The sequence below is a fragment of the Piliocolobus tephrosceles genome, chromosome 5 (genome assembly GCF_002776525.5).
Source record: "Piliocolobus tephrosceles isolate RC106 chromosome 5, ASM277652v3, whole genome shotgun sequence".
Taxonomy (NCBI): domain Eukaryota; kingdom Metazoa; phylum Chordata; class Mammalia; order Primates; family Cercopithecidae; genus Piliocolobus; species Piliocolobus tephrosceles.
In genome coordinates this window covers 52,572,776-52,598,204 of record NC_045438.1, presented here as the reverse complement: position 1 = coordinate 52,598,204, position 25,429 = coordinate 52,572,776, and the positions used below count along the sequence as shown (strand labels likewise).

Sequence of the window (25,429 nt, the reverse complement as noted above, 5' to 3'; positions counted from 1 at the left end):
CGTGGAGCCTGATACCAGGGAGAATGTTTTCAGGCTGATAGCACAGTGTGTTAAGGAATCACTAGTGGATTTTTAACCATGTTTTTTGAAAAATGAAATAGAAAATAACAGAATACATTGCAAAGGTAAATACTGGTTTGTGAAGCTATTGTGGCAATTATTGGTGTGTGAGCATAGATGTGTATATGTACTATGTATAATGATTTCTTATATTTTGTAGTCAAAAAACTTAAAAGATAAAGCATAATACTGGTAACATAAAATGTATCTGTGTTTTTATAGCTTTCATCTCCAATGAGTACATTGCAGGAGAAAAGGCATTTTTCCTTAGTATGATCTATCTACTCACAGTACTTCTGACATCAAATATATGGGAGCCTTTTCCTCCTCCTCCCAGCCAGTTCTCCAATTCTCCAGACACTAACAAGGTGTCCTGCAATTCAGTTCAATTCCAGCACTTGCCAGAGTTAGTGCAGACCCCAGTTAATTAAGCTAGGCCCCACAAGACTGCCCTCCCGGTTGACACCTGTGCTTCTGACCAACCAGCTATGACCACCACCCCCTCTTCAGGTTTGATGATTTGCCAGAATGACTCACAGAACTCAGGGAATCACTTTATTTACATTTACTGGTTTTTTATAGAGTATACAAAATAACAGCCAGATGTAGAGGTGCACAGGGTGAAGTTTAGAAGGGCCTGGAACTCAGGAGTTTCTATTCCTTGTGGAATTGGGCTGTGCCACCCTCCTGGCACATGGATGCATTGATCAACACAGGAGTTCTCCAGACCCCATTGTTCACTCCAGACCCCATTGTTCGGGTGTTTTTATGGAGGTTTCATTGTGTCAACCATGATTGATGATTAACTCAGTCTCTAGCCCCTCTCCATTCACTAGAGGTTAAGGGTGGGGTTGAAAGTTCTAAGCTTCTAATCAAAGTTTGGTCTTTCTGGTAACCACGCCCCATCCTGAAGCTGTCCAGAACACTGGGAGTCACCTCATTAAAACAAAAGACGTTCCCATCACTCATGAAATTCCAAGGGATTTAGAAACTCTGTGTTAGTAACTAAAGGCAAAGAGCAAATACTACAACCAAAAATGCCTCTGTCATTTAGAAAATTACAGGGGTTTTAGGAGTCTGTACTGGGAACCAAGGACAAAGACCAAATCACTATAGAAGCAGCATTGCTGTAATACACCAATTTTCTTCAGTAATACAGTGTAAATGAAAGTACAATTTTTAAAAAAATGTTCTGATCAGAGCATGTGATGCTTCTAAAACAAGAATCATATGTAGATTTCTAGCCCCATCTGCTGGAACGTGTCTTCTGTGACCAGAAAAACAAAACATACTAAAATACTGTGGTTTTGGGTTTTTGTCTTTTGGGTTTTTAAAAACATTTTGAAATAGAGAAGCCCTAAATCTTATAAGTGTTACAGGTTGGTTTGACACATTTATTTAAGAGCAAATTGTAGATCCCCATCCTGAAATCCAAAATATGCTTTACATGTATATGTAGGTAATGCTTAATAAGGATTCACTATAAAAATCCAGAGAAAGATGTATAAAAATGAAAGCTGCTCAGAAAACAATAGCATCTTTAATAAAGAAGAAAAAAAGCAGAGAAGACATTCTATGGTTCTTTTACCAAATAGGCTAAAATAAAAAAAAAAAAAAACCCAAAACAAAATGTCTAAAACGTCAGATTCATCTATTGATAGAAGACGCACACAACTAAGACTCAAGAGCTAAGAAGTTTAAGGAGAATACAGGAAGTAGTGTGGCAAACCATATAAGCTGAGTGACATTGGATGGATAGAACTTTCAGCCAAACTAAATGGGAGATCCCGAGAGAAGGAAAGGGGATGGTGGACAGTCTGGAAAACCTACGACAAAGATGCTTAGGATGGCTAAGTGAAAACAGATTGTGTTTAAAGATTTATTCGTAATCTATTTGGAGCTTAGAATATATTTTCTCATAAAAATACTGATTGACTTGCCTTGTCCCATCCTTGAGAGTTGAAAATAGTACACGTTCTCAATTTGCTGTTAGTGTCTGAATATTGACATAATTTGGGATACCAGATTGCCCAAAACTCAGTTCTGAATATATTGTGCCCTTTATTTTTATCTCCAAGTGGCAGTTTTTAAAACTAGCCTTTTACCTTGATTTAAAATAATAGTGCCTGGCTGGGCATGGTGGCTCACGCCTGTAATCCTAGCACTTTGGGAGGCCAGGGTGGGCAGATCACCAGAGGTGAGGAGTTTGAGACCAGCCTGGCCAACATGGCGTAACCCCATCTCTACTAAAAATACAAAATTAGCCAGGTGTGGTGGTGCATGCCTGTAATCCCAGCTACTTGGGAGGCTGAGGCGGGGTAATCGCTTGAATCCAGGAGGTGGAGGTTGCAGTGAGCTAAGATTGCACCACTGGCACTCCCGCCTGGGCAACAGAGGAAGACTCCGTCTAAAAAATAATAAATAATTTAAAAAAAAAATAGAGTAAAATAATAGTGCCTGCTACCACCATCAAACCTTGTACTCGAATGCCAAGCTGTATATGGGATGCTTGCTGGCACATCTTCATTGGCACTATAAAATATGGCCAAGAAGATAGACTCTGAGCGTAAGTCTGTGTTGGTTAGAAGTAACTTTGTCCTGGCTCTCTGGACTCTGAGAGTAAGAAGTCTGTGTTGGTTAGGAGTAACTTTGTCCTGGCTCTCTGGTGTAAAGCTCTCAAATGCGACTATGTAAATCCGGGTGGGATAATGGACTCGGCTGTCTGCAACATGCCATTTTGCAGAGAAGCACTCTAATGCATAGGCTTTTTATGCTGTAAAATATAGTAGCTGAAATTAAATGCCACTTTTTCAAAGGTGAATTAATGGAGAGCCTGGTGAAAGTCAAAGCGTTTTGATGTATAAAACTTGATAAATGGAAGTATTCCATCAATAGGCAAAGTATAACAACCTATCTACATAGTATGTAATTTCTGCACAGGTCTCTGTTTAGTAAATACATCACTGTATATCAATCTGGAATCTTGTTCCAATAAAGGAACATAAAGTTTTGTTTTTGTTTTTGTTTGAGACGGAATCTTGCTGTGTCACCCAGGCTGGAGTGCAGTGGTGCAATTTTGGCTCACTGCAACCTCTGCCTCCTGGATTCAAGGGATTCTCCTGCCTCAGCCTCCTGAGTAGCTGGGATTACAGGTGCCAGCCACCACACCCGGCTGGATTTTTGTATTTTTAGTAGAGCCAGGGTTTCACCATGTTGACCAGGCTAGTCTCGATCTCCTGACCTCAAGTGATCCACCCGCCTCAGCCTGCCAAAGTTCTGGGATTACAGACGTGAGTCATTGCACCTGGCCAAGAATATTTTTTGGGGAAAAAAAAAAAGTAGTACACATTCTTAGCGCAGATGGGCTTGGCCAATAACACATGATGGAGAAGGAGACGTGAGACAATAGGGAGAGGCAGGGACGGTGTGGGCTGGAGACCCTGGGGCCCCCTGCTGTATCCTAGTCCATTACTGCCAGATCTTCCACTCGGTCAGAAGATGATGGAAATCTGGATTTTGTGTGAAATATCTCAGTTTATTGTTGACAAGTCAATTTGAATTTTAGAAATGTGATGTAGGTCAGCTCTTGAGTTGGATGGTTCTCCAAGCTGCCAGTTTACAACTCTGATTCTAGCAAAAGAGATAGCCTCTACCATTTTCAGTACAGCTATAGGAAGACCCTTCAGTGGACTACCTTATGACCTTCTTATCTCCTTTTTCTGCCTCTTGCTCTTCCCACTTCAGCCCAAACTAAGCACATGAGCTCTAGCCATCACAGAAGTAATTCTGACATCCAACCTAACATACTGTGATTTCACCTAGCAAGCTTGAGTGAATTTGTCAGGTCTTGCAGAGTGTGGAGTCTGCCCCATGTCTCGCCTGATGCCCCTTGCTAGGATTCCTTTCTTTCAGCTAGCTTCAGCTCTACAGACATAGCATGTCAGCTCTTTTTAACTCCATGAAGCCTTAAAAAGAACTAGTGCTCACAGGTCTAAACCTTAAGCATATGCCTGTTCCCTATACTCTAGTAACTCCTGATACATTTTTATTTGTATATCCCCGTGTTCCTACTTTCGTATGTGGCTATGGGAATTAGCTAATTTGGAAGGAATTAGCAGTTTTCTGCTCATAATCAGGGTACTACATCCATTTATCCTGACATTCCCCCAGTAATTTCACCTTGTCTGACTTTTATTTTTTCTAATTGAATTTGTCTCATTTTGCTTATGAGTAGATACTTTATTGATTTTGGATTTTTCAGTTTGCATGGATCCTCAGGTTCTCTTTTATTCTTTTACCTTTAAACCACACATCAGAGCTGTGGAACAGATTGAGGAAGAGCAAATGGCGTCAGGTCATTTCATGAGAAAGAGCCAGGAGTTGCGGGATGTAGGTGGGAGGAAGGAATGAATTAATATATACTTCTCTAGAATTTCATACTAGGAATATACAGAACGGAAAAGAATTGAGGAGCTGAGATGAGTAAGTCCTAAGAATAAATGTTGATTTAGTGACTCATAAACTTCTTTTGGCCAACTAGAATCTAACAACTGTTGAACGCTTGTGTTAGCCGCAGTGCTGAGCAGTTTATGCTTATTAGCTTACTTAAACTTTACAACAACCCCATAAAGTAAGCATTATTGTTATTCTGATATTCTTTTAAAATTGTAACCAACTTCTGTGCCTAAAATGTTAACTCTTATGCCAATAGCTTTCAAACTTTATTGACCACATCTCATAGAAATATATTTAACATTTTACATACATAGCGACCTAGAGTAGATACATACATATATGTAAGTGACAGAAAACTTCATAAAATAACATTTCCTATGAATAATGTGCTGTAATATTTTTCTATTTAGTTTTATTAAAAAGCGGTTTGGGGCCAACCAAACTGATATCGGAACTCATTAATGTGTTGTGACCTACAATTTGAAAAAACAGAGCATTGAGCCATAGTTCTTACCATCTTTCCTCATGTGTACACAGGCAAGATGAGGCATGAACCAAAGTACTAACCAAACCAAGACATGTGCTCAGATGTACAGACCTTTTTGTTTAATGTTAACTAGTGTAAAAATACTGTAATTCCTTTGGCAATTTAAAGGAATCTGCCGTACAAGAGTAGTTACAAATTAGGAAATGACCTCAAATACCAACGTTGCTTTGAAAAAGAGTCATGGAAACTCAGGGTTGGAGAGACTTAACTATCATTCCATCCAGTCACCCGTGTGATGCCTTAATCATCTCTATTTTGTATTCAAGCTGTGCTTGAGACACTACCAGTTGAGAGTGGCTTGCCTTTCAGAATAACCCATTCCAACTTTTTGCCTGGTGGGAGGGAGCAAGTTCTTTTGAAGATTGAACTGAAATTTGTCTCCCAGTAACTTGGTTCTCTTCATCTTCATCCCATCCCTTGTATCGCCCTTGGAGATGTTTGAAAAAAACTGGAGTTCTAGCTTTGCAGAATGGAGTCCCATAGGGTGCTCAGCAGCCATCACAGATGCTTCAACCTCTTGGTAACCCATGTTGTGCTCATCTCCCTGGAACAGGACCTAATGCACTGCACAGCATTTGCAACGGCAGATGAGTATCATCTGGGAAATCTGTCTCAAGATCTGGCCTCCCACGGATATGTTGAAGTAACAAACTTGCCTAGAGGTACTTCTTGAACCTGGGGCCAAGTATATTAAAATGTATTGGATAATTTTCCTATGATACTATCTTAAGTATGTATTTGTTTGCAATTCATTTTCTTTTGAAAGGATTGTATCATAAAATTGGGTGTTGAATTTCTTTATACAGATGACAAAGTTAAGAAATGAAAATGTACAGAGAACTTCTCATTAAAATCAGTATTACTTGAGGTGATCAGAGGTCATACTACTTCATTTCTCGCACATTAAGAAGTTATTTTAGTTTGTGTGTGTCTGTGTGTATTTTTTTGTTTGTTTGTTTTTTGAGACAGAGTTTCGCTCTCATTGCCCAGGCTGGAGTGCAATGGCGCAATCTCGGCTCACTACAACTTCCGCCTCCCGGGTTCAAGCGATTCTCCTGCCTCAGCTCCGGAGTAGCTGGGATTACAGGTATGCGCCACCACACCTGGCTAATTTTTGTATTTTTAGTAGAAACGGGGTTTCTCCATGTTGGTCAGGCTGGCCTCGAACTCCCAACCTCATCTGATCCTCCTACCTTGGCCTCCCAAAGTGCTGGGATTACAGGTTTGAGCCACGGCACCCAGCACGTTATTTTAGTCTTATAGAAGAACCATGAAGTTGATAGACATGGGGAGAGCCTTTAAAAAAAATTTACCAGCTCAATCTAATACTTTAAAACAATTAGTTAGCTGGGTGCAGTGGTTCACGCCTGTAATCCCGGCACTTTGGGAGGCCAAGGTGGGCAGATCACCTGAGGTCGGGAGTTCGAGACCAACCTGACCAACATGGAGAAACGCCTGTCTCTACTAAAAGTACAAGTAATAATAAAACAACTAGTTAAAAGATAAAAATGAAAAAGAAGAAAATTAAAATGAACTTATTTGAGGATTTTTATGGTGATATCAGGAAGGATTCTTGGGAAATGGCTTGCTTTACATTAACTAAAAATAATTTAGGCCAGGCGTGGTGGCTCAGGCCTGTAATCCCAGCACTTTGGGAGGCTGAGGTGGGTGGATCACTTGAGGTCAAGAGTTCGAGACCAGCCTGGCCAACATGGCAAAACCCCCATCTCTACTGAAAATACAAAAATCAGCCAGGTACAGTGGCATGAGCCAGTAGTCCCAGCTACTCAGAGACTGAGACACAAGAATTGCTTGAACCTGGAAGGTGGAGGTTGCAGTGAGCTGAGATCATGCCACTGTGCTCCAACCTGGACGACAGAGTAAGACTCTGTCTCAAAAAACAAATAAATAAATAGGCCAGGCGTGATGGCTCATACCTGTAATCCTGCACTCTGGGAGGCTGAGACAGGCAGATCACCTGAGGTCAGGAGTTTGAGACCAGCCTGGCCAACATGGTGAAACCCCACCTCTACTAAAAATACAAAAATCAGCTGGGCATGGTGGTACATGCCTGTAATCCCAACTACTCAGGAGGCTGAGGCAGGAGAATCACTTGAACCTGGGAGGCGGAGGTTGCAGTGAGCCAAGATCATGCCACTGCACTCCAGCCTGAGTGACAGAGCAAGACTCTGTCTCAAAAATAAATAAGTTACTTAGAACATTTTGATGAATAAACTTTTACAGTGAAACTCAGGATAGCCCAATACCCAGAACATTTATTAATTTACCTCAGAGTAGCAAAAATAGGTTGAAAGTCTTCCTATAACAGAGGAAATTCTTAAGAGTCAATCCCATAGAAGATAGTTGAAATATCATTGTGATAATCCAAATAGACCGTTTGTGATTAGGTGACAAAAACAAGCATAGTTGACTTAGACCTATATCTAGAGCCCCTTGGGATGAAAATTTGCCTGGAGGTATTGTTGGCTGACGCTGAAGGCTGCCAGCTGTGTGGTCTGTGCTTCACAAAATTGGGAGCTTCACTGCCCTGGGTTGTTTCAGTCAATTTTATTTTGCTTTTGGCTGCATAGGCAAACCCTGTCCTATGTAGGATGTAGTAATTAACAATTTACAAAAAAATAATAATAATAATTTTGGCCTCTGTCTGAATTACCCATCACCCAACCTTTACCAGAAATTTCTGAAGCTTTGAGGATCCTAATTTTATGTTAATATCATTAAGACATACAACCTTTTGCAAATTAAGAGTATATTTATTAATTGATTAACATTGGCTGTAATTTATATTATGGAATATATGCTTATGATAAATATCAATATACTAATATGTAAAGCAACTTCGTATGATGAATATTGGTATATTAGTATATGTTTAACAATACTTAGGCCAGGCCCCGTGGCTCATGCTTGTAATGCACTTTGGGAGGCCAAGGCAGGAAGATGGCTTGAGCTCAGGAGTTCAAGACCAGCCTGGGCAACATAGTGAGACCTCATCTCTACAAAACATGAACAAAAACTTAGCCGGGTGCAGTGGCACATGCCTGTAGTCCAAGCTACTTGGGAGGCTGAGGTGGGGGAAGTCCCTTGAGTCCAGGAGCTTGAGGTTGCATTGAGCTGAGATCATGGCACTGCACTTTAGCATGGGAGACAGAGCAAGACCCTGTCTCAAAAAAAAGAAAAATTTTTTTTAATAGTTGCAGGTGGCTGCAGTGGTAGCCCCTGCAGTGATTAACCTTGAAATCACATATGTTTTGAAATGATCAGTATCTTTATTTCTGTGTATTTTCTATTGCCCTATTCTTTATACTTTAAAATTCAGCAGAAGGAGTAGTTTGCAAATACTAAAATTGCATTATTAATGAAATAGTATTTAAAGGAAGAGAATATATTAATACTTCGAATTTTATTTTTAATTAATTTCGTAGAAAGAAGTCTGATTCTTGACACTTAGTTCTATTGAACCTAAGACTTTAATAATTATCTGGACTAGTGATTTTTGAATCAAAATGGGCATGAATGAGCTCTAATAATAATATCACAGGTTGTTGAATGTTTTATAAAAGTAATTGCTGATCATTTTTTTGGTGGTCATAGTTGCATTTTTATATATTAAATCCTTTCAGAGGCCTTAGTGGAAAGATGGTGATTGTGTTACAGAGCACTCCATGGTATATAAAGAAGTGATCTTAAGTACTCTATTAGAGTGTTTATAGGTGACTCTTATACCTTGTGTTACCTTGACATAGCTTTTTTGTTCATTTATTTTAAATCACAGATGCAGCAAATATTTTGGTGATGGGTGTGGAAAATTCTGCAAAGGAAGGTGATCCTGGAACGATATTCTTCTTCAGGTAAGACAGGAAAGAAGCCCCATTAGGTGATGATGGGTTTGGGTCAAGTAATTGTGGTCTTTAAAGGTGCAGGCATACCTGCACCTCTTTTTTTGTTGTTGTTTTTTTGAGACGGAGTCTCGCCCTGTCACCCAGGCTGGAGTGCTGTGGCCGGATCTCAGCTCACTGCAAGCTCCGCCTCCCGGGTTCATGCCATTCTCCTGCCTCAGCCTCCCGGGTAGCTGGGACTACAGGCGCCGCCACCTCGCCTGGCTAGTTTTTTGTAGTTTTTTTTAGTAGAGACGGGGTTTCACCGTGTTAGCCAAGATGGTCTCGATCTCCTGACCTCGTGATGCGCCCGTCTCAGCCTCCCAAAGTGCTGGGATTACAGGCTTGAGCCACCGCGCCCGGCAAGCATACCTTTCTTAACAGTAAATGTGTTCAAATTGTATTTGTGATTTAAATTTATCACTTAATTCTTATTTAATCTAGGAGAGTTTGTCACTTTTAGGAATTCTCTGGTAAACCCTCTTATAAAGTAAATAATTTTTCAAATAAGTGAATGATCTTCCCCGGGGTGTCTTTCTTTGTACATACGGATTTTCATGGACTAAATTTCCGGAAAGCAGCCAGATTCCTATTCATCTTTAGTGCCCCTTGTCAGACTCCTGCCCCAGGGAAACTCCCGCCACCTCCCTGCTGTCTCTTCTTGCCATTTTCTTTCTTTTCTCCCTTCCCCTTTGGTAGCTCTTTAAAGTTTTAGCTTACCTCTCCAGAGGTTTTAGACTAGGAGACTCACATATACACTTACTCCTTTTATCTAAAGGCTGACTCAATACTAAATATTCCACAGTAGCTGCCTGGGAATGATAATAATGATAGAACCATGTGAAATAATCTCATTTATCCTCACCATACTCGATGAAGGTCTGTTACTCCTATTTTGTACCTGAGGAAACTGAGGGTCATAGGCATTAAGTGAATTACCCATAGTCATGAGACTAATACGTGACAGAACAGAAACACATGGAACATCTGTAGGAATCCAAAATTGAGTGAAGTTTTTGTGGTCATAATCCTTATAGTTGATTATAAGTGGAAGTTCTTTTTTCCTTTCAATGCCTACCTTCCTGTTGACCCCATCTTTAGAGATAATCAAGATTCCAGCATTTAATTCAAGTAGAATAATAGCATCCCTGTTGTTCCGAGTGAGGAATTTAGATTTCTGAGGGACTGTAGATCAGCACTGTCCAGTAGAAATATAACGCAGCCTCAGCCGGGCGCGGTGGCTCACGCCTATAATCCCAGCACTTTGGGAGGCTGAGGCGGGCGGATCACAGGGTCAGGAGTTTGAGACCAGCCTGGCCAACATGGTGAAACCCTGTCTTTACTAAAAATACAAAAAATTAGCTGGGCATGGTGGAGGGTGCCTGTAATCCCAGCTACTCAGGAGGCTAAGGCAGGAGAATCACTTGAACTCAGGAGGCAGAGGTTGTGGTGAGCTGAGATCGTGCCCTCCAGCCTGATGACAGAGTGAGACTCTGCCTAAAAGGAAAATAAAAGAAAAAGAAATATAATGCAAGCCTCATATGTAATGATACATTTTCCAGTAACCACATTTTAAATATTTTTAAAAAGATCAAATTAATTTTGAACACAAATAGTATGTTTCTTGAAATTAATTTTAATAATGTATTTTATTCAACCCAGCATATCTAAAATATTATCAACATGTAATTAATAATGATATTTTTTCACTCTTTATACTAAATCTTTCAATTTTGCAGTGTACTTTATTCTTATACTTAGAGCACATCTCAGTTTGCACCAGGCATGTTTCAAGCGCTCAGCAGCCACATATGGCCTCTGAGTACCATATTGCACAGTGCAGTGCATTCCTCTAGATGGAGGAATATGCAATTCACCAGACCTCTCTTCTGCCTGGAAGGAATTCTCTGAACTGATACTTTGGCTGTAGCTTGAAATACCTCTCAAATCCGTATTCAGAAAGGGCCTTATCCCTGCCTATTGTAACAGCTGACTTATTGTCTCCCTGCCTGCCTGCTCACCAACCACTTAGTCTGTTTGTCTATTGTAAGCAGGGTCATTCTTCAGTGGCCATTTCTGACCATTACACTCTCCTGCCTAAATTTCCATGGACTATGAACAAATTCTCGATCACTACATAAAGTTCCTTTCTGTATTGGCCCCTGCTTGCCTCTTCAACCTGGTTGCCCACTACTTGACCACATCTGCAGCCATGCAGCTGCTGGCTGTTTATTCTGAGATGCTGCTCTGCTCCCCCGCACCTCCTCTTTGAGCCTGTGTGTCCCCTCTGCTGTGTTGTCTCCTCTTGTTTTCTCATTTGGCTACCTCTGCTAGTCCTTTAACAAAGGGGTCCCTCTGGTGTACATCCCATGGTATGTATACTCTGCGTACTTGAGTAGCACTGATCACACACTGTTGTAATTGGTGGCCTAAGTGTCAGCCCCAGTCTTTTCTAGGTTGAGGATAGGAATGAAATCATACTTACCTTTCTGTCACAAATGTAAGCACGGACGGCCGGGCGGGGTGGCTCAAGCCTGTAATCCCAGCACTTTGGGAGGCTGAGACGGGCGGATCACGAGGTCAGGAGATCGAGACCATCCTGTTAGATCGAGACTAACCCGGTGAAACCCCGTCTCTACTAAAAAATACAAAAAAACTAGCCGGGCGAAGTGGCGGGCGCCTGTAGTCCCAGCTACTCAGGAGGCTGAGGCAGGAGAATGGCATAAACCCGGGAGGCAGAGCTTGCAGTGAGCCGAGATCCGGCCACTGCACTCCAGTCTGGGCAACAGAGCGAGACTCCGTCTCAAAAAAAAAATACCAAGCACGGACCCACACATATACTAAATACTTAAGAAATGTTTAAAGAATAACGTGGGGCCGTTAATATTTTTACCTTTTATTTCCTCCTTTCCTTCCTCCAGTGCAGTGACCCTAAGCCGTAACTCCTGTTTTTATTTACTACCTGAAACAGCTTCAACACATCAAACTTCAGAAATCAAAACAAGTGCATTTGTAGTTTTAGACCCTAAATAATGTTAAAGCCATAATCAGATTCAGAGGGCCTCCTATGATGTCACGGTAGTTCTGTTCAAAGCACTGTGAGCACGGGGAGCATTATTCCATAGAGGCCTTTAACCATCTGACGCTTAAATTAACCACCATCTCTTTATTCCACAACTATTACAGGCATAGTCCTTTATTCCTTGCCCTAGTAGAATCTGCCTAATGAGAGCTAAAACAAGGTCTCAAAAAATTTCCTTACTCTGATTTCTGTGGATCAGAATTGAACCAGGTATGAAAGAGTCTACATATGTGAAGTTATATAGTATTACAATAATGGCTATTTGTTTGGCAAACCATGTGAGAAATCATAAATTCTGGGGAGGCCAGGTTTTATCAAGAATTTTATTTTCGCTCTTATTGTAGCAAGCTCACCTAAGGACCATAATAGCAAATTAGTAAGTACATCATATTTTGAAAAATCGCATCCTGTATATATTCTAGAAGTTACATGGTTTTATGTATGACCCTAAAGAATGTATTCTACCTATATCTTAGTTGGTTCTTTTATTTTTTTAAATCAGGGAAGGAGCTGCTGTGTTTTGGAATGTGAAAGACAAAACTGTAAGTGTAAATAAAAATATGAAAGTATAAAAATGTAGTTTTGTGAGAATGAACTAATTAGCACAAACTGAAACATTAGAAATTAATAGATAATGCACAACTTACTTGCTCTATATTACATGATACTTACCAGTTTCAGCTTCCAAAATATATTGTATTTTGGGTTAAGAGTTCCTGCGTTTTCCTTTCTCTAGACACACACTAGTTTGTGGAGAATCAGAACCATCCTAACTATACTGCACACAGAAAGAAGTACTGTAGACTTAGCATGTTGTACTATACAAAATATATACACAGTTAATTGGAAGCTGGTTGCATTGAGGGTTCTTTTAGGTCAAGTTGTCTAGAACTTACTAATGGGAAATAATTTTTTCAATATCCAAATCAAGATTTGTTTAATACAACCGTTTTAGAGGTAAATTGGTAATCTACATTAAAGCCTTTATATTTAACCCAGCAATTTTACACCTAAAAATTTATCCAAAGGAAATAATCATAACTATTCATGATGATTTTTGTACAAAAGTGTTCATCAGAGCAATATTTATAATGGCAAAAATTAGAAATTACCAAAATACACAATAATAGTTTGTTAAATACATCCATATACTACAGTTATACTGTAGATTCCCTTAGAAATCATGTAAAAAAAAATCTATTTCTGGAGATTACCATATATAAAATACAGTTACATTAAAAGAGCAGATTATATGGCCAGGCACGGTGGCTCACACGTATAATCCCAGCACTTTGGGAGGCCAAGGCCGGCAGATATCTTGAGGCCAGGAGTTCGAGACCAGCCTGGCCAACATGGTGAACCCCATGTCTACTAAAAATACAAAAATTAGCTGTGCGTGGTGGTGCGCACCTATATCCCCAGCTACTCTGGTAACTGAGGCACAAGAATTGCTAGGAGGCAGAGGTTGCAGTGAGCCAAGATCAGGCCATTGCACTCCAGCCTGGGAGACAAAGGGATACTCTGTCTCAAAAAAAAAAAAGGTTACAAAATATAACCAATATAATCTCAGAACTGGTTAAAAAACATGCTTTATACAATCCCAATTTTACTAAAAGGAAACACACACAGTAGGGGGTGGGGAAGAACTTGGAGAAAAGAAAATATAAATGACCAATAAATATAAGAAAATACAAGTTGGCTGTTTGAAGTTACAAAGATATAAAAGGCTGATAAACCTCATTTTCTTAAGAGTAGTTTCATAAATTTTTAGATTCTACATTTGAAAAAACTACTTTGGAGAGCAGGCTAACAATATCATAAGTGTGGGCCAGGTGTGGTAGCTCACACCTATAATCTTACCACTTTGGGAGTCTGGGGTGGGAGGATCACTTAAGCTCAGGAGTTCCAGACCAGTATGAACAACATAGTGAGATCCCATCTCTACAAAAAGTTTTTAGAGCCGGGTGCGGTGGCTCACGCCTGTAATCCCAGCACTTTGGGGAACCGAGGCTGGTGGATCATGAGGTCAGGAGATCAAGACCATCCTGGCTAACATGGTGAAACCCCATCTCTACTAAAAATACAAAAAAAAATTAGCCGCACCTGGTGGCAGGCGCCTGTGGTCCCAGCTACTCGGGAGACTGAGGCAGGAGAATGGCATGAACCCAGGAGGCAGAGCTTGCAGTGAGCCGAGATTGCACTACTGCACTTCAGCCTGGGCAATTGAGCAAGACTCAAAAAACAAAAGGTTTTTAGAAATTAGCCAGGTGTGGTAGCGTGTGCCTGTAGTCCCAGCTACTTGGAAGACTGAGGCAGGAGGATCACTCGAGCCCAGGAGTTTGAGGCTGCGATGAGCTATGATTGCATCAGTAGCATCACTGCACTCCAGCCTGGGTGACAGAGTGAGACCCTGTCTCTTACATATATACATATTGTGTAAGTGCATATATCTTTTTATCTAGCAATTCCTAAAGAAATATTCCCACAAGGCCATGAAGACCTATGCACAAGTATGGCACATTGCAACATTGTAATAGTAGAGAGTAGGAAAAACTCCCCATGGAGGACACACCTAGGTTAGTTAAATAAATTGCAGTTCCCTTGTTAAGGAAAATAGTGTTGGCCGGGCGCGGTGGCTCAAGCCTGTAATCCCAGCACTTTGAGAGGCCGAGACGAGCGGATCACGAGGTCAGGAGATCGAGACCATCCTGGCTAACACGGTGAAACCCCATCTCTACTAAAAAATACAAAAAACTAGCCGGGCGAGGTGGGGGGCGCCTGTAGTCCCAGCTACTCGGGAGGCTGAGGCAGGAGAATGGCATGAACCCAGGAGGCAGAGCTTGCAGTGAGCTGAGATCCGGCCACTGCACTCCAGCCTGGGCCACAGAGCGAGACTCCGTCTCAAAAAAAAAAAAAAAAAAAAAGGAAAATCGTGTTGAAAATGTTCATGTGCATAATATGATCCTAGTTTACATAAAAAGCAGCATAAATAGGTACATATATACACATAAAAAGTCTGGAAGGATATGCACCAAGTTTAATCATGGTTGCCTGTGGGGATTAGGATTTCAGTAGGGCAGAGAGAAAGAGATGATCACTTCCCACACCTGTGTGGCTTAATCTTTCATCAGTATGCTGGGCTTTACTTTTCTTTTTTCTTTTTTTTGAGATAGGGTCTTGCTCTGTCACACAGGCTGGAGTGCAGTGGCCTGATATTGGCTCACTGCAACCTCCACCTGCCAGGCTCAAGCCAGCCTCTCAGGTAGCTGGGACTACAGGTGTGTGCCACCACACCCAGATAATTTTTGTATTTTTTTGTAGAGACAGGGTTTTGCCATGTTGCCCAGGCTGGTCTTGAACTTTTGAGCTCAAGGATCCACATGCCTCTGCTTCCCAAAGTGCTGGGATTATTAAAGAGATTTAAAGAATACAAATTATAATATTACTAGTGATTTTCTTTGGGTTGTGGGATAATGATAACCTTGATTTTCTTTTCCATTCTCATCCGTGTTTTCCAAATGTAAAAACAAATGAACATGTCATCCTGATTACTTTAGTATCACAATGGATTTGATTTGCCTTTTCCTTAAAAACATGCAACAGAAATAATGCCTGTAAGTGTAATGAAGACTGTTGTAAGCATTAAAATCATAACATACTTGAACTGAGGGAGTCAGTTATGATTTCAAGTTAATCTTCCTTTTCTTCTAGATGAAGCATGTGATGAAAATTCTAGAAAAACATGAAATTCAGCCCTATGAAATCGCACTGGTACACTGGGAAAATGAAGAACTTAACTACGTAAAAATAGAGTAAGCAGCTTTTCATCAAATTTATGAAAGGGGCACTTGGAATAAATTAGGTAAAGCAATAGAGGAGACAAATTATTATGCATATGGAAACTTTTTTTTTTTTTTTTTTTAAGACAAAGTCTTGCTCTGTCACCCAGGCTGGAGTGCAGTGGTGCGATCTCGGCTGACTGCAACCTCTGCCTCCCGGGTTCAAGCAATTCTCCTGCCTCAGCCTCCCAAGTAGGTGGGACTACAGGCGTGCACCACCACGCCCAGCTAATTTTTTGTATTTTTAGTAGAGACGGGGTTTCACCATGTTGGCCAGGATGGTGTCGATCTCTTGACCTTGTGATCCGCCCGCCTCAGCTTCTCAAAGTGCTGGGATTACAGGTGTGAGCCACTGGACCTTGCCTGGAAGCTTCATTTTAAGAAAAAAGTGGCCAGCCACAGAGGCTCACACCTGTAATCCCAGCACTTTGGGAGACTGAGGCAGGTGGATTACCTGAGGTCAGGAGTTCAGGACCAGCCTGGTCAACATGGAAAACCCGGTCTCTACTACAAAATACAAAAATTAGCTAGTTATGGTGGTGGGAGCTTGTAATCTCAGCTACTCGGGAGGCTGAGACAGGAGAATTGCTTGAACCCGGGAGGCGGAGGTTGCAGTGAGCCGAGATCACGCCATTGCACTCCAGCCAGGTGACGAGAGTGAAACTCCATCTCAAAAAAAAAGGGAAAAAGGTTACTGGTACAAATACAAAGTCTAAACCATATAATAAATATTAGAAGATAAACATAGTTTTTTGAACTTCTCAGGCTATCCACAAGTTAAAACAAGTCAATAGTATAGCCCCAAAATGGAAATTTTAAGTTTCTAAGCAGCATAATCTAATAAAATAGTATCCTTTTATCAAATGAACCTATCAAATTATTCCAGTAAATTTTTCTCTTAATCCAGTTTTTTCCTATTGATTTTGGGGTGGGGGTGGTATAAAAAGGAAGTATAGTGAGGGGCAATCTGAGAGACCCACTTGTAGAGGTGTGGATGCTGGAAGAAGTGGGACCTGATGTACCATTTTCACTAAGATGTATGGGTAGGCAACGTTCTAGCTGATTTTCCTGACTCAGCCAGAGGGAAAAAATGAAGAGATATTAGGGCTGAGACAGAGGCGGTATGAACAAGATGGTAGTGTCTTTTTCCTCATGGAGTTACCTGTCCAGTGGAATATGAGTCTTTGCAAGTTCTTAAGAAAGGTAGTGTTGGCCAGATACGGTGACTCACACCTGTAATCTCAGCACTTTGGGAGGCCAGGGTGGGAAGATCACCTGAGTCAGGAGTTCAAGACAGCCTGGCCAACATGGTGAAACCCCATCTCTACTAAAAATACAAAAATTACCCAGGTGTCATGACAGGCGTCTGATCCCAGCTACTTGGGAGGCGGAGGAGGAGAATTGCTTGAACCTGGGAGGCGGAGGTTGTCATGAGCCGAGATCGCACCACCGCACTCCAGCCTGTGCAACAGAGTGAGACACTGTCTCCAAAAAAAAAAAAGAACAGAAAAAGCATTAAAAGCAGAGCTTTGGGAAGATTTGGAAGAGAGACAGAGACCAGCTATAGAAAGACCAGATGGGGATAAGAGCTGAGTAATCAGCACCTAGCACCAATAGGGCCAGTCACGGTTTTTTGTTGTTGGTTTTTTTTTTGGAGACAGAGCCTCTCTCTGTCGCCCAGGCTGGAATGCAGTGGCGTGATCTCAGCTCACTGCAACCTCCGCCTCTGGGTTCAAGCAATTCTCTGCCTCAGCCTCCCGAGTAGCTGGGATTACAGGCGCCTGCCACCACGCCTGGCTAATTTTTGTATTTTTAGTGGAGATGGGGTTTCACCATCTTGGCCAGGCTGGTCTTGAACTCCTGACCTCATGATCCACCCACCTCAGCCTCCCAAAGGGCTAGGATTACAGGTGTGAGCCACTGCACCCAGCCACAGTTTTCTAAGTAAGTGCCTTCCATGCATTATTTCATTTAATCCTGAGAAAAACCCTATAATTGCAGCTAACTGGCTTTCAGATGAGATTTATTGAATCCTGTCTAGCCAAAGGGCACCTGACTGTGAGTCAGCCTGAGCCCAGTGGCGGCTGCAGTCAGAGGTAAGAATGTAAACCTGAAAGAGACAGCAAATGAGCAGCCCGTAGTTTTGTTATCTTTAGTGGTTATTCAGCCCTTGGCCTGCGGATATGGCTCCTGTGAATCCCCTTTCTGTGTTCTATTAGGTTTACATTACAATGGCAAAAACCGTGATGACTTTTCCACCAACCTAATACTTCCGTATCAAACCACTGCTTACTAGACCCTTGTGTGTGTGTGTACGCTTATCCGCACAGTCTGTGAGGAGTAAAATCCTCAGTGCTTAGGATCCCAGTCAGCTATTTTGTTTTGTCAGAAACACTGTCCTGGCTGCCACCTACATGGTTATTATTTGAGTTCTGCCACGATTCCAGGGATCTGCTCAGCTCTGTGGCATGGGCCAAGCTCACTCATAAAGCCTCTTATGGCTGAGCACAGTGGCTCATGTCGGTAATCCCAACACTTGGGAGGCCAGGGTGGGCAGATCACTTGAGGTCAGGAGTTCGAGACCAGCCTGGCCAACATGGTGATACCCTGTCTCTACTACAAATATAAAAATTAGCGGGGTGTGGTGGTGCATGCCTGTAATCCTAGCTACTTAGGAGGCTGAGGCAGGAGAGTCGCTTGAATCCAGGAGGTGGAGGTTGCAGTGAGCTAAGATCATGCCACTACACTCTAGTCTGGGCGACAGAGAGACTCCGTCTCAAGGAGAAAAAAAAAAAAAAAAAAAAAAAATCTCTCGTGACTGCTGTCTTTGCTTTCCTTCCTCCATCTGAGGCTGTCATAGCAGATGCCACCTCTCAGCCCTCCATCAGGCCCCTTGTCCCCCCCCTTTGGCCGTCTCTTCTTGTCTGACATCTTTTGTGAAGGTTTACCCTGTATTTTTACCATTTACTTGTGATGTTTATATTTACACATTCCCCTCTTCCCCCATCCCCTGTCCAGGGTTCTCCACAGTCACATATTCATTTTCACAACTTACTTGTCTCCCTCCCCAACCCCACCATGTCAGTGTGAGTTTAGTTACACTCCATATATAGTTTTATATGGAGCATTTTTTCACATAGAAATTTACTGTGAATGTTCTCCTTTTTATTAACTATCCTTCCACAGCACACTTTTAAGTTTTTCTTGTGTGGAGTGACTATTACTGAGCCAACCCCTACTGAACATTTAGTTTCTTTCCTAATTTTTTACTCTTAAACACTGACCATTTTTTAAAGTTTTCAGCTGGGCGAGGTGGCGCACGCCTGTAATCACACCACTTTGGGAGGCTGAGGTGGGTGGATCATTTGAAGTCAGGAATTCGAGACCAGCCTGGCCAACATGGTGAAATTCCATCTCTATTAAAAATACAAAAAAAATTAGCTGGGCATGGTGACACACGCCTGTAATCCCAGCTACGGGGGAGGCTGAGGCAGGAGAATCACTTGAACCCAGGAGACGGAGGTTGCAGTGAGCTGAGATCGCACCACTGCACTCTAGCCTGGGCGGCTCAGTGAGACTCTGTCTCAAAAAAAAAAAAAGTTTTCTTGTGCACAAATTTTTCTTTGCATCTTAGATTATTTCCTTAGGATAAACTCCTAGAGGGGGAATTACTTGGACCAAAGGGTATGAGAACATTTGTAACACTCCTGATACAAATTGTCAAAATGACCTCCAGAAAGATGATATGGTGTCTTTTTCAAAGGAAAAGTTAAAGTGCTTTTTAAGTTTAGGTGTTATCTTTTTGCTTTTCACAGGGGACAGTCAAAACTTCACAGGGGGGAAATCAAGTTAAATTCAGAGCTGGATTTAGATGATGCCATTCTAGAGAAGTTTGCTTTCTCCAATGCTCTCTGCCTTTCTGGTAAGTTCCTACTGCTTATAGGATAGGGTACTACAGCTGTCATTTCACTGAGGGAAGTTTAAAAATGTAGTAATGATTTTTGAAGTATATTTTCAGAATACTCAACAAAGGCTTAGCATTCCTTTTCCTTTGTTTGCCTCTGTCAGAAAAAATATCTGGTATAAAAGGTAGTACTGTGCTGAAGTTACTCATTCCTTATTAATTGTATTAATAAAGCTTAACCTTTCCAAAAGTAGTTTTTAGATGATTATATTAGCTTTTGTTTTTTTCTCTTCTCTCTATGAAATTGTTATTCTTAGATAGTCTGTAATCCAGACAGAGATGCCCAGCCTTGTGTGACTGGGCACAGGTCCCGGTGTAGAAAAACATACTCTAGTGTTTCATAGCAATGGGACCCAGAGTCACAGTGGCTGTAAGTTTGTTCTGAAACATCCATGTCCCGAATAAAACGATAGAAGTTCTTTAAGAATGTCTTTCGCCAGCAGTCTACCTTAGATGGCTGCCGCAGCATCCTGTCCATCCCACCCTGAGGGGCTTCGGAGATTTCTGAGTTTTAGTCCTCATCCTGAGGAGTAAAGGAGAGGCCAGGAAAGTCTTAGTCCCTCCTGCAGAGCTACCCATGGTATCAAGGTGTACCCTACCCTCCTCAGTTTCCAAGATGTAATATTAGAAAATCAAGAATTCTACTACACGTAGTTTTGGTCTACCAACAGTTCATGGGAAGCGATTCAGTTTCCTCTATCCACTTTAATTCTGTCCTTTATGATAATGAACTGTTCTTAAGTTATATTTTCAAGGTTTTTTTTTTAAGTACTTTTTCTTAACCTGTTATTGAAATAGTAGTGAAGATACTATGCAATTACGTATTTTATATAAATGTGAATATGATGATAAAGAAATGTTCCATTATTAATTTTTTTCCCAGTAAAACTGGCAATTTGGGAAGCATCACTGGATAAATTTATTGAATCTATTCAGTCAATTCCTGAGGTAATTATATCAATTTTATGCTTATTCAAGGATTGATTTTTATATGGAAAAAATATGAATTTCCCAATATAACAATACATAGTTGTCCCTCAGTATCCATGGGAGATTTGTTCCAAGACCCCACTGGATACCAGAATCTACCAATGCCCAAGTCCCTGATATAAAATGTAAATATTTGCCTATAACCTTTGCATATCCTCCCGTATACTTTCAACCATCTCTAGATTACTTATAATACCTAATATAATGTAAATACCATGTAAATAGTTGTTGTACTGTATTGTTTAGAAAATAATGACAAGAAAAAAGAGTTTGTACGTGTTCAGTACAGATGCAGCCATTCTTTTTTCTCTAAATATTATCAATTTGCAGTTGGTTGAATCTGCAGTTGCAGAACTTATAGAGGGCCGATTGTTTAGGAGTACAACAAAATTATTATAAACAATAAGAAAGCTACACTAAACTTAAGCAAACTAGAACTCCCAGTTGCATGTAAAATGGCAAAATAAGAAACTTCATATTGATTATTTTTTACTTTTTAAAACTTCAAATTGTTTTCCTCTGTTGGTGCAGTATTTTTTTTTTTAATATTAATATAATTGAAATGGGGTCTGGCCATGTTGCCCAGGCTGGTCTTGAACTCCTGGGCTCAAGCAGTCCTCCAGCCTTGGCCTCCCAAAGTGCTGGCATTACAGGCCATGAGCCACCATGCCCATCAGTTGCAGTATTTTTAATGTAACTGAATTAAAGAAAAAAGTGAAATGTTTCCTCTCTAAGAAAGGAAATTATGACCACTTTTCCTGATTTAAGAAAGTGATAAATTATGAGAAAACCAGTGACATGGAAAATACATATAAAGTTATATTAACATTTCAGTATACATTAAAAATCATTTTATTGTAATTAACTATCTTTATTGTGAAAGAGTAATCTAATTATACTTCGGAAAGGAGGCCCTGCTTTTCCACTAAGAGATTAGGAATGTATATCTCATATGAAATGCTGATGAGAAGGGAATATACAATTTCTACCTAATAAAGTTATGAAATTTCAAGGTGAGTTAAGACATTAATCTGGGAGACAGCCATCCTAAAAAATATTTACATAGGATCCATATCGTGCCACTTCAGATTTTGCCCTGTTGACCAAATGCTTATTAGAAAGAGAGATACATGGTGTTTTGGTTTTTTGATTCCCTCTCAACTAGGCTTTAAAAGCTGGGAAGAAAGTGAAACTATCTCATGAAGAAGTCATGCAGAAAATCGGGGAACTCTTTGCCCTAAGGTAAAAGTTTTCTCTCTTAATAAAATATTTCATATATTTAACAATCTCAAGAAAACATTCCCATAGTTCTGTGGTAAAGAGCAAACATTTACACCTTTATGGAAATTGTAGCTGTTTTCATTTCATTGGTTATAAGCAGGGAGAACTCTTACCCATTAGAAGTAGTTGGGCTATGTTAAGACTGTACTGAAAGAAATTATGCATGTGCAAAAGAGATCATGATTCATCTACATTAAACCCACATTAAGGAACACAGTAGATGTTCTTTGAAGGTAGAAAGACATATTCCTGAATTTGGTTAATGGGAATTCTCTGTAAAACTGTATCACTGCATCCTAATGCTAACTAGACCTAATTGCTACAGAAAAGTTTCTTTGAATCTGAGACACCAAGATGCCACTGGAGAGAAAAACTGCTGCCAGTTAAACTATGACAATACTTTTTTTATCAGAGGATTAAAATTTTACACTTACTGAAATAGCTTTTAGTCTTAGCTGGATATAAATTATATCACATTCCCTCTTAGGCATATATGAAAAGGAGAGCATAAGAAAATAAATTATTTAAGGCAAAGACAAGTAAGTCTCAACTGCCACCTGTCAGACACCATTAATTTTAAGATGCCTCGAGATGGTAAAATGGGAATAACTATGTCTAAAAACTGATGAATCATTTAAATAAGTGTCTGGAAAGGTTTTCAGCTTATTTTATTCTTGTAGTTGTCCCAGGATTTATGGAATAAAACATCCCAGATGTTGGTGTTTTTCTCACAGGCAGCATTGTGCAGTTTATCCCTTCTAGCATGTGGAGTGAGTTACCAGAGCTCATTGCAAATGTTCACCTAAGACTTATTTTTCCACATTCTCCTTAGACGCTCTGCCTGGAGAGGAGAAGTGGTACAGTGTTTCATTGTCTATGTATCTCTCATAGCTCAGGACCTCTAGTTCAGGGTGCCAGCAAAAATTAAAAACCCATCCATCAGGAGCATCCTGTAGCAGATCTGAAGCCTCAAATTCTCTGAGAAGTAGGGTACAGAGATTCTTCTCTCGTGTTCTCTTGGTCATGCAAGTAGAATTTGATATTAGTGAATTATAATATCCAAACTGAATAGTTAGGACTAAATATACGTAGGTTTGTGAACAGTTTCTATAAAGGCTTACTTTTATTATCCTGTTTTCTTACTTGTACAATTAAAATGCTTATTTGTTAATACAAGGAATGTGATACATCTGTGAAAATAAACGTGGCAAATAATATTAGATTAAAAAACTAAATCTAAATTTATATAGAGTATGATCCCATTTGTGTAAGCAAATAAAAATATTCATGTTTATCTTTATATGCATACACATATACATGTATTTGCTTACACACACATGCATGTATGAATACAGAAAGATCTGGAAGGACCCAGCAAAGTGTCTCTACAGGCCTGTCCTTGGGGAGAATAAAGGCTTTGAGTCGTGTGGTAGCATAAGAGGGCCTACCACTATTTTTCTGAATCCTTCTCTAGGATAGTCTCCTTTTTTTTTTTTAATCATGAACTAGTATGTATGTGTTACTTTTTCTTTTTAAGTCAGGGTCTCGTCCTGTCACCCAGACTAGAGTGCAGTGGCGTGATCATAGGTCACTGAAGCCTTGATCTCCTGGGCTCAGGGATTCCTTCTGCCTCACCCTCGTGAGTAGCTGGGACCACAGGAGTGATCTACCACATCTAGCTAATTTTAAAAATCATTTATAGAGACATTGTCTCAAACCCTTGCTCAAGCCATCCTCCTCCCTTGGCCTCCTAAAGTGCTGGGATTACAGGTGTGAGCCACTACATCTGCTTATGTGTACTTTTATAACTTAGATTTTTGTTTAGTTAAATATCTAAGTGTAAGACCAGGCGCAGTGGCTCACACCTGTAATCCCAGCACTTTGGGAGGCTGAGACAGGTGGATTGCTTGAGGCCAGGAGCTCGACACCAGCCTGGCTAACATGATGAAACCCCATCTCTACCAAAAATACAAAAATTAGCTAGGAGTGGTGGTGTGCGCCTGTAATCCCAGCTTCTTGGGAGGCTGAGGCACGAGAATTGCTTAAACCCAGGAGGCAAAGGTTGTAGTGAGCCAGGACCACACCACTGCACTCCAGCCTGGGCGACAGAGCAAGATTCTGTCTCAAAAAAGAAAAAGGCCGGGCACGGTGGCTCACGCCTGTAATCCCAACACTTTGGGAGGCCGAGGCTAGTGGATCACCTGAGGTCAGGAATTCGAGACCAGCCTGACCAACATGGAGAAACCCTGTCTCTACTAAAAGTACAAAATTAGCTGGGTGTGGTGGCGCGTGCCTGTAATCCCAGCTACTCGGGAGGCTGAGGCAGGAGAATTGCTTGAACCCGGGAGGTGGAGGTTGTGGTGAGCTGAGATCGTGCCATTGCACTCCAGCCTGGGCAACGAGAACGAAACTCTGTCTCAAAAAAAAAAAAGTAAGCACAGACTTCTTATATTAAAATGTAGAAATTAAGAGAGTGTGTATGTGTATGCTTGCTTGTCTAGTGTTTGCATAAACACTGGAAGGATACAGAGGAAACTAGAAGGGATTACTGATAGGGAAAGATACAGATAAGAATAAGAGTAAGATTTATTAATTTTTACCTGTTTATATCTTCTTGATCTGCTCAGGAGGCTGAGGGAGGAAGATCACTTGAGCCCAGGAGTTTGAGGTTGCAGTAAGCTATGATTGTGTCACTGGACTCCAAACTGGGTGACATGTGAAGACATTATCTCTGAAAAAAATTTTTTAATGAAAAACAACAAAAAAGTGTGTACATATTAATTTTTTTTTTTTTTTGAGATGGGGTCTCACTCTGTTGCCCAAGCTGGAGTACAGTGTCATAATCTTGGCTCACTGCAGCCTCTGCCTCCCAGGTTCAAGTGATCCTCCCACCTCAGCCTCCCAAGTTGCTGGGACTACAGGCATGCACCACCACACCTGGCTAGTTTTTGTATTTTTTTTGTAGAGATAGGGTTTCGCCGTGCTGTCCAGGTTGGTCTCAAACTCGCGGACTCAAGCAATCTGCCTGCCTTGGCCTCCCAAAGTGCTGGGATGACAGGCATGAACTGTCATGTCTGGCCGTAAAATTTTTTTTTTTTTTTTTTTGAGATGGAGTCTCGCTCTGTCGCCCAGGCTGGAGTGCAGTGGCCGGATCTCAGCTCACTGCAAGCTCCGCCTCCCCGGTTCACGCCATTCTTCTGCCTCGGCCTCCCAAGTAGCTGGGACTACAGGTGCCTGCCACCAAGCCCGGCTAATTTTTTTTGTATTTTTAGTAGAGACGGGGTTTCACCGTGTTGGCCAGGATGGTCTCGA

The 25,429-nt window shown here is 41.0% G+C and overlaps 1 protein-coding gene across 5 annotated transcripts in view; it reads left to right on the top strand.

Annotated features, from left to right (window-relative positions):
- The window catches only part of RMND1 (required for meiotic nuclear division 1 homolog), a 52,656-nt gene that overhangs the window by 9,588 nt on the left and 17,639 nt on the right, over positions 1-25,429 (top strand). For all 5 annotated transcript variants that reach the window (XR_002730397.1, XR_002730398.1, XM_023206140.3 and 2 more), the window contains exons 3-9: positions 5,616-5,724; positions 8,859-8,934; positions 12,546-12,585; positions 15,755-15,855; positions 19,698-19,804; positions 20,730-20,794; positions 22,002-22,078. Coding sequence is in view for 3 of the 5 variants with exons in the window: in XM_023206140.3 (XP_023061908.1) it covers positions 5,616-5,724; positions 8,859-8,934; positions 12,546-12,585; positions 15,755-15,855; positions 19,698-19,804; positions 20,730-20,794; positions 22,002-22,078 (575 nt within the window). In the remaining 2 variants the exon portion in view is untranslated. The remainder of the gene's footprint in view (positions 1-5,615; positions 5,725-8,858; positions 8,935-12,545; positions 12,586-15,754; positions 15,856-19,697; positions 19,805-20,729; positions 20,795-22,001; positions 22,079-25,429) is intronic.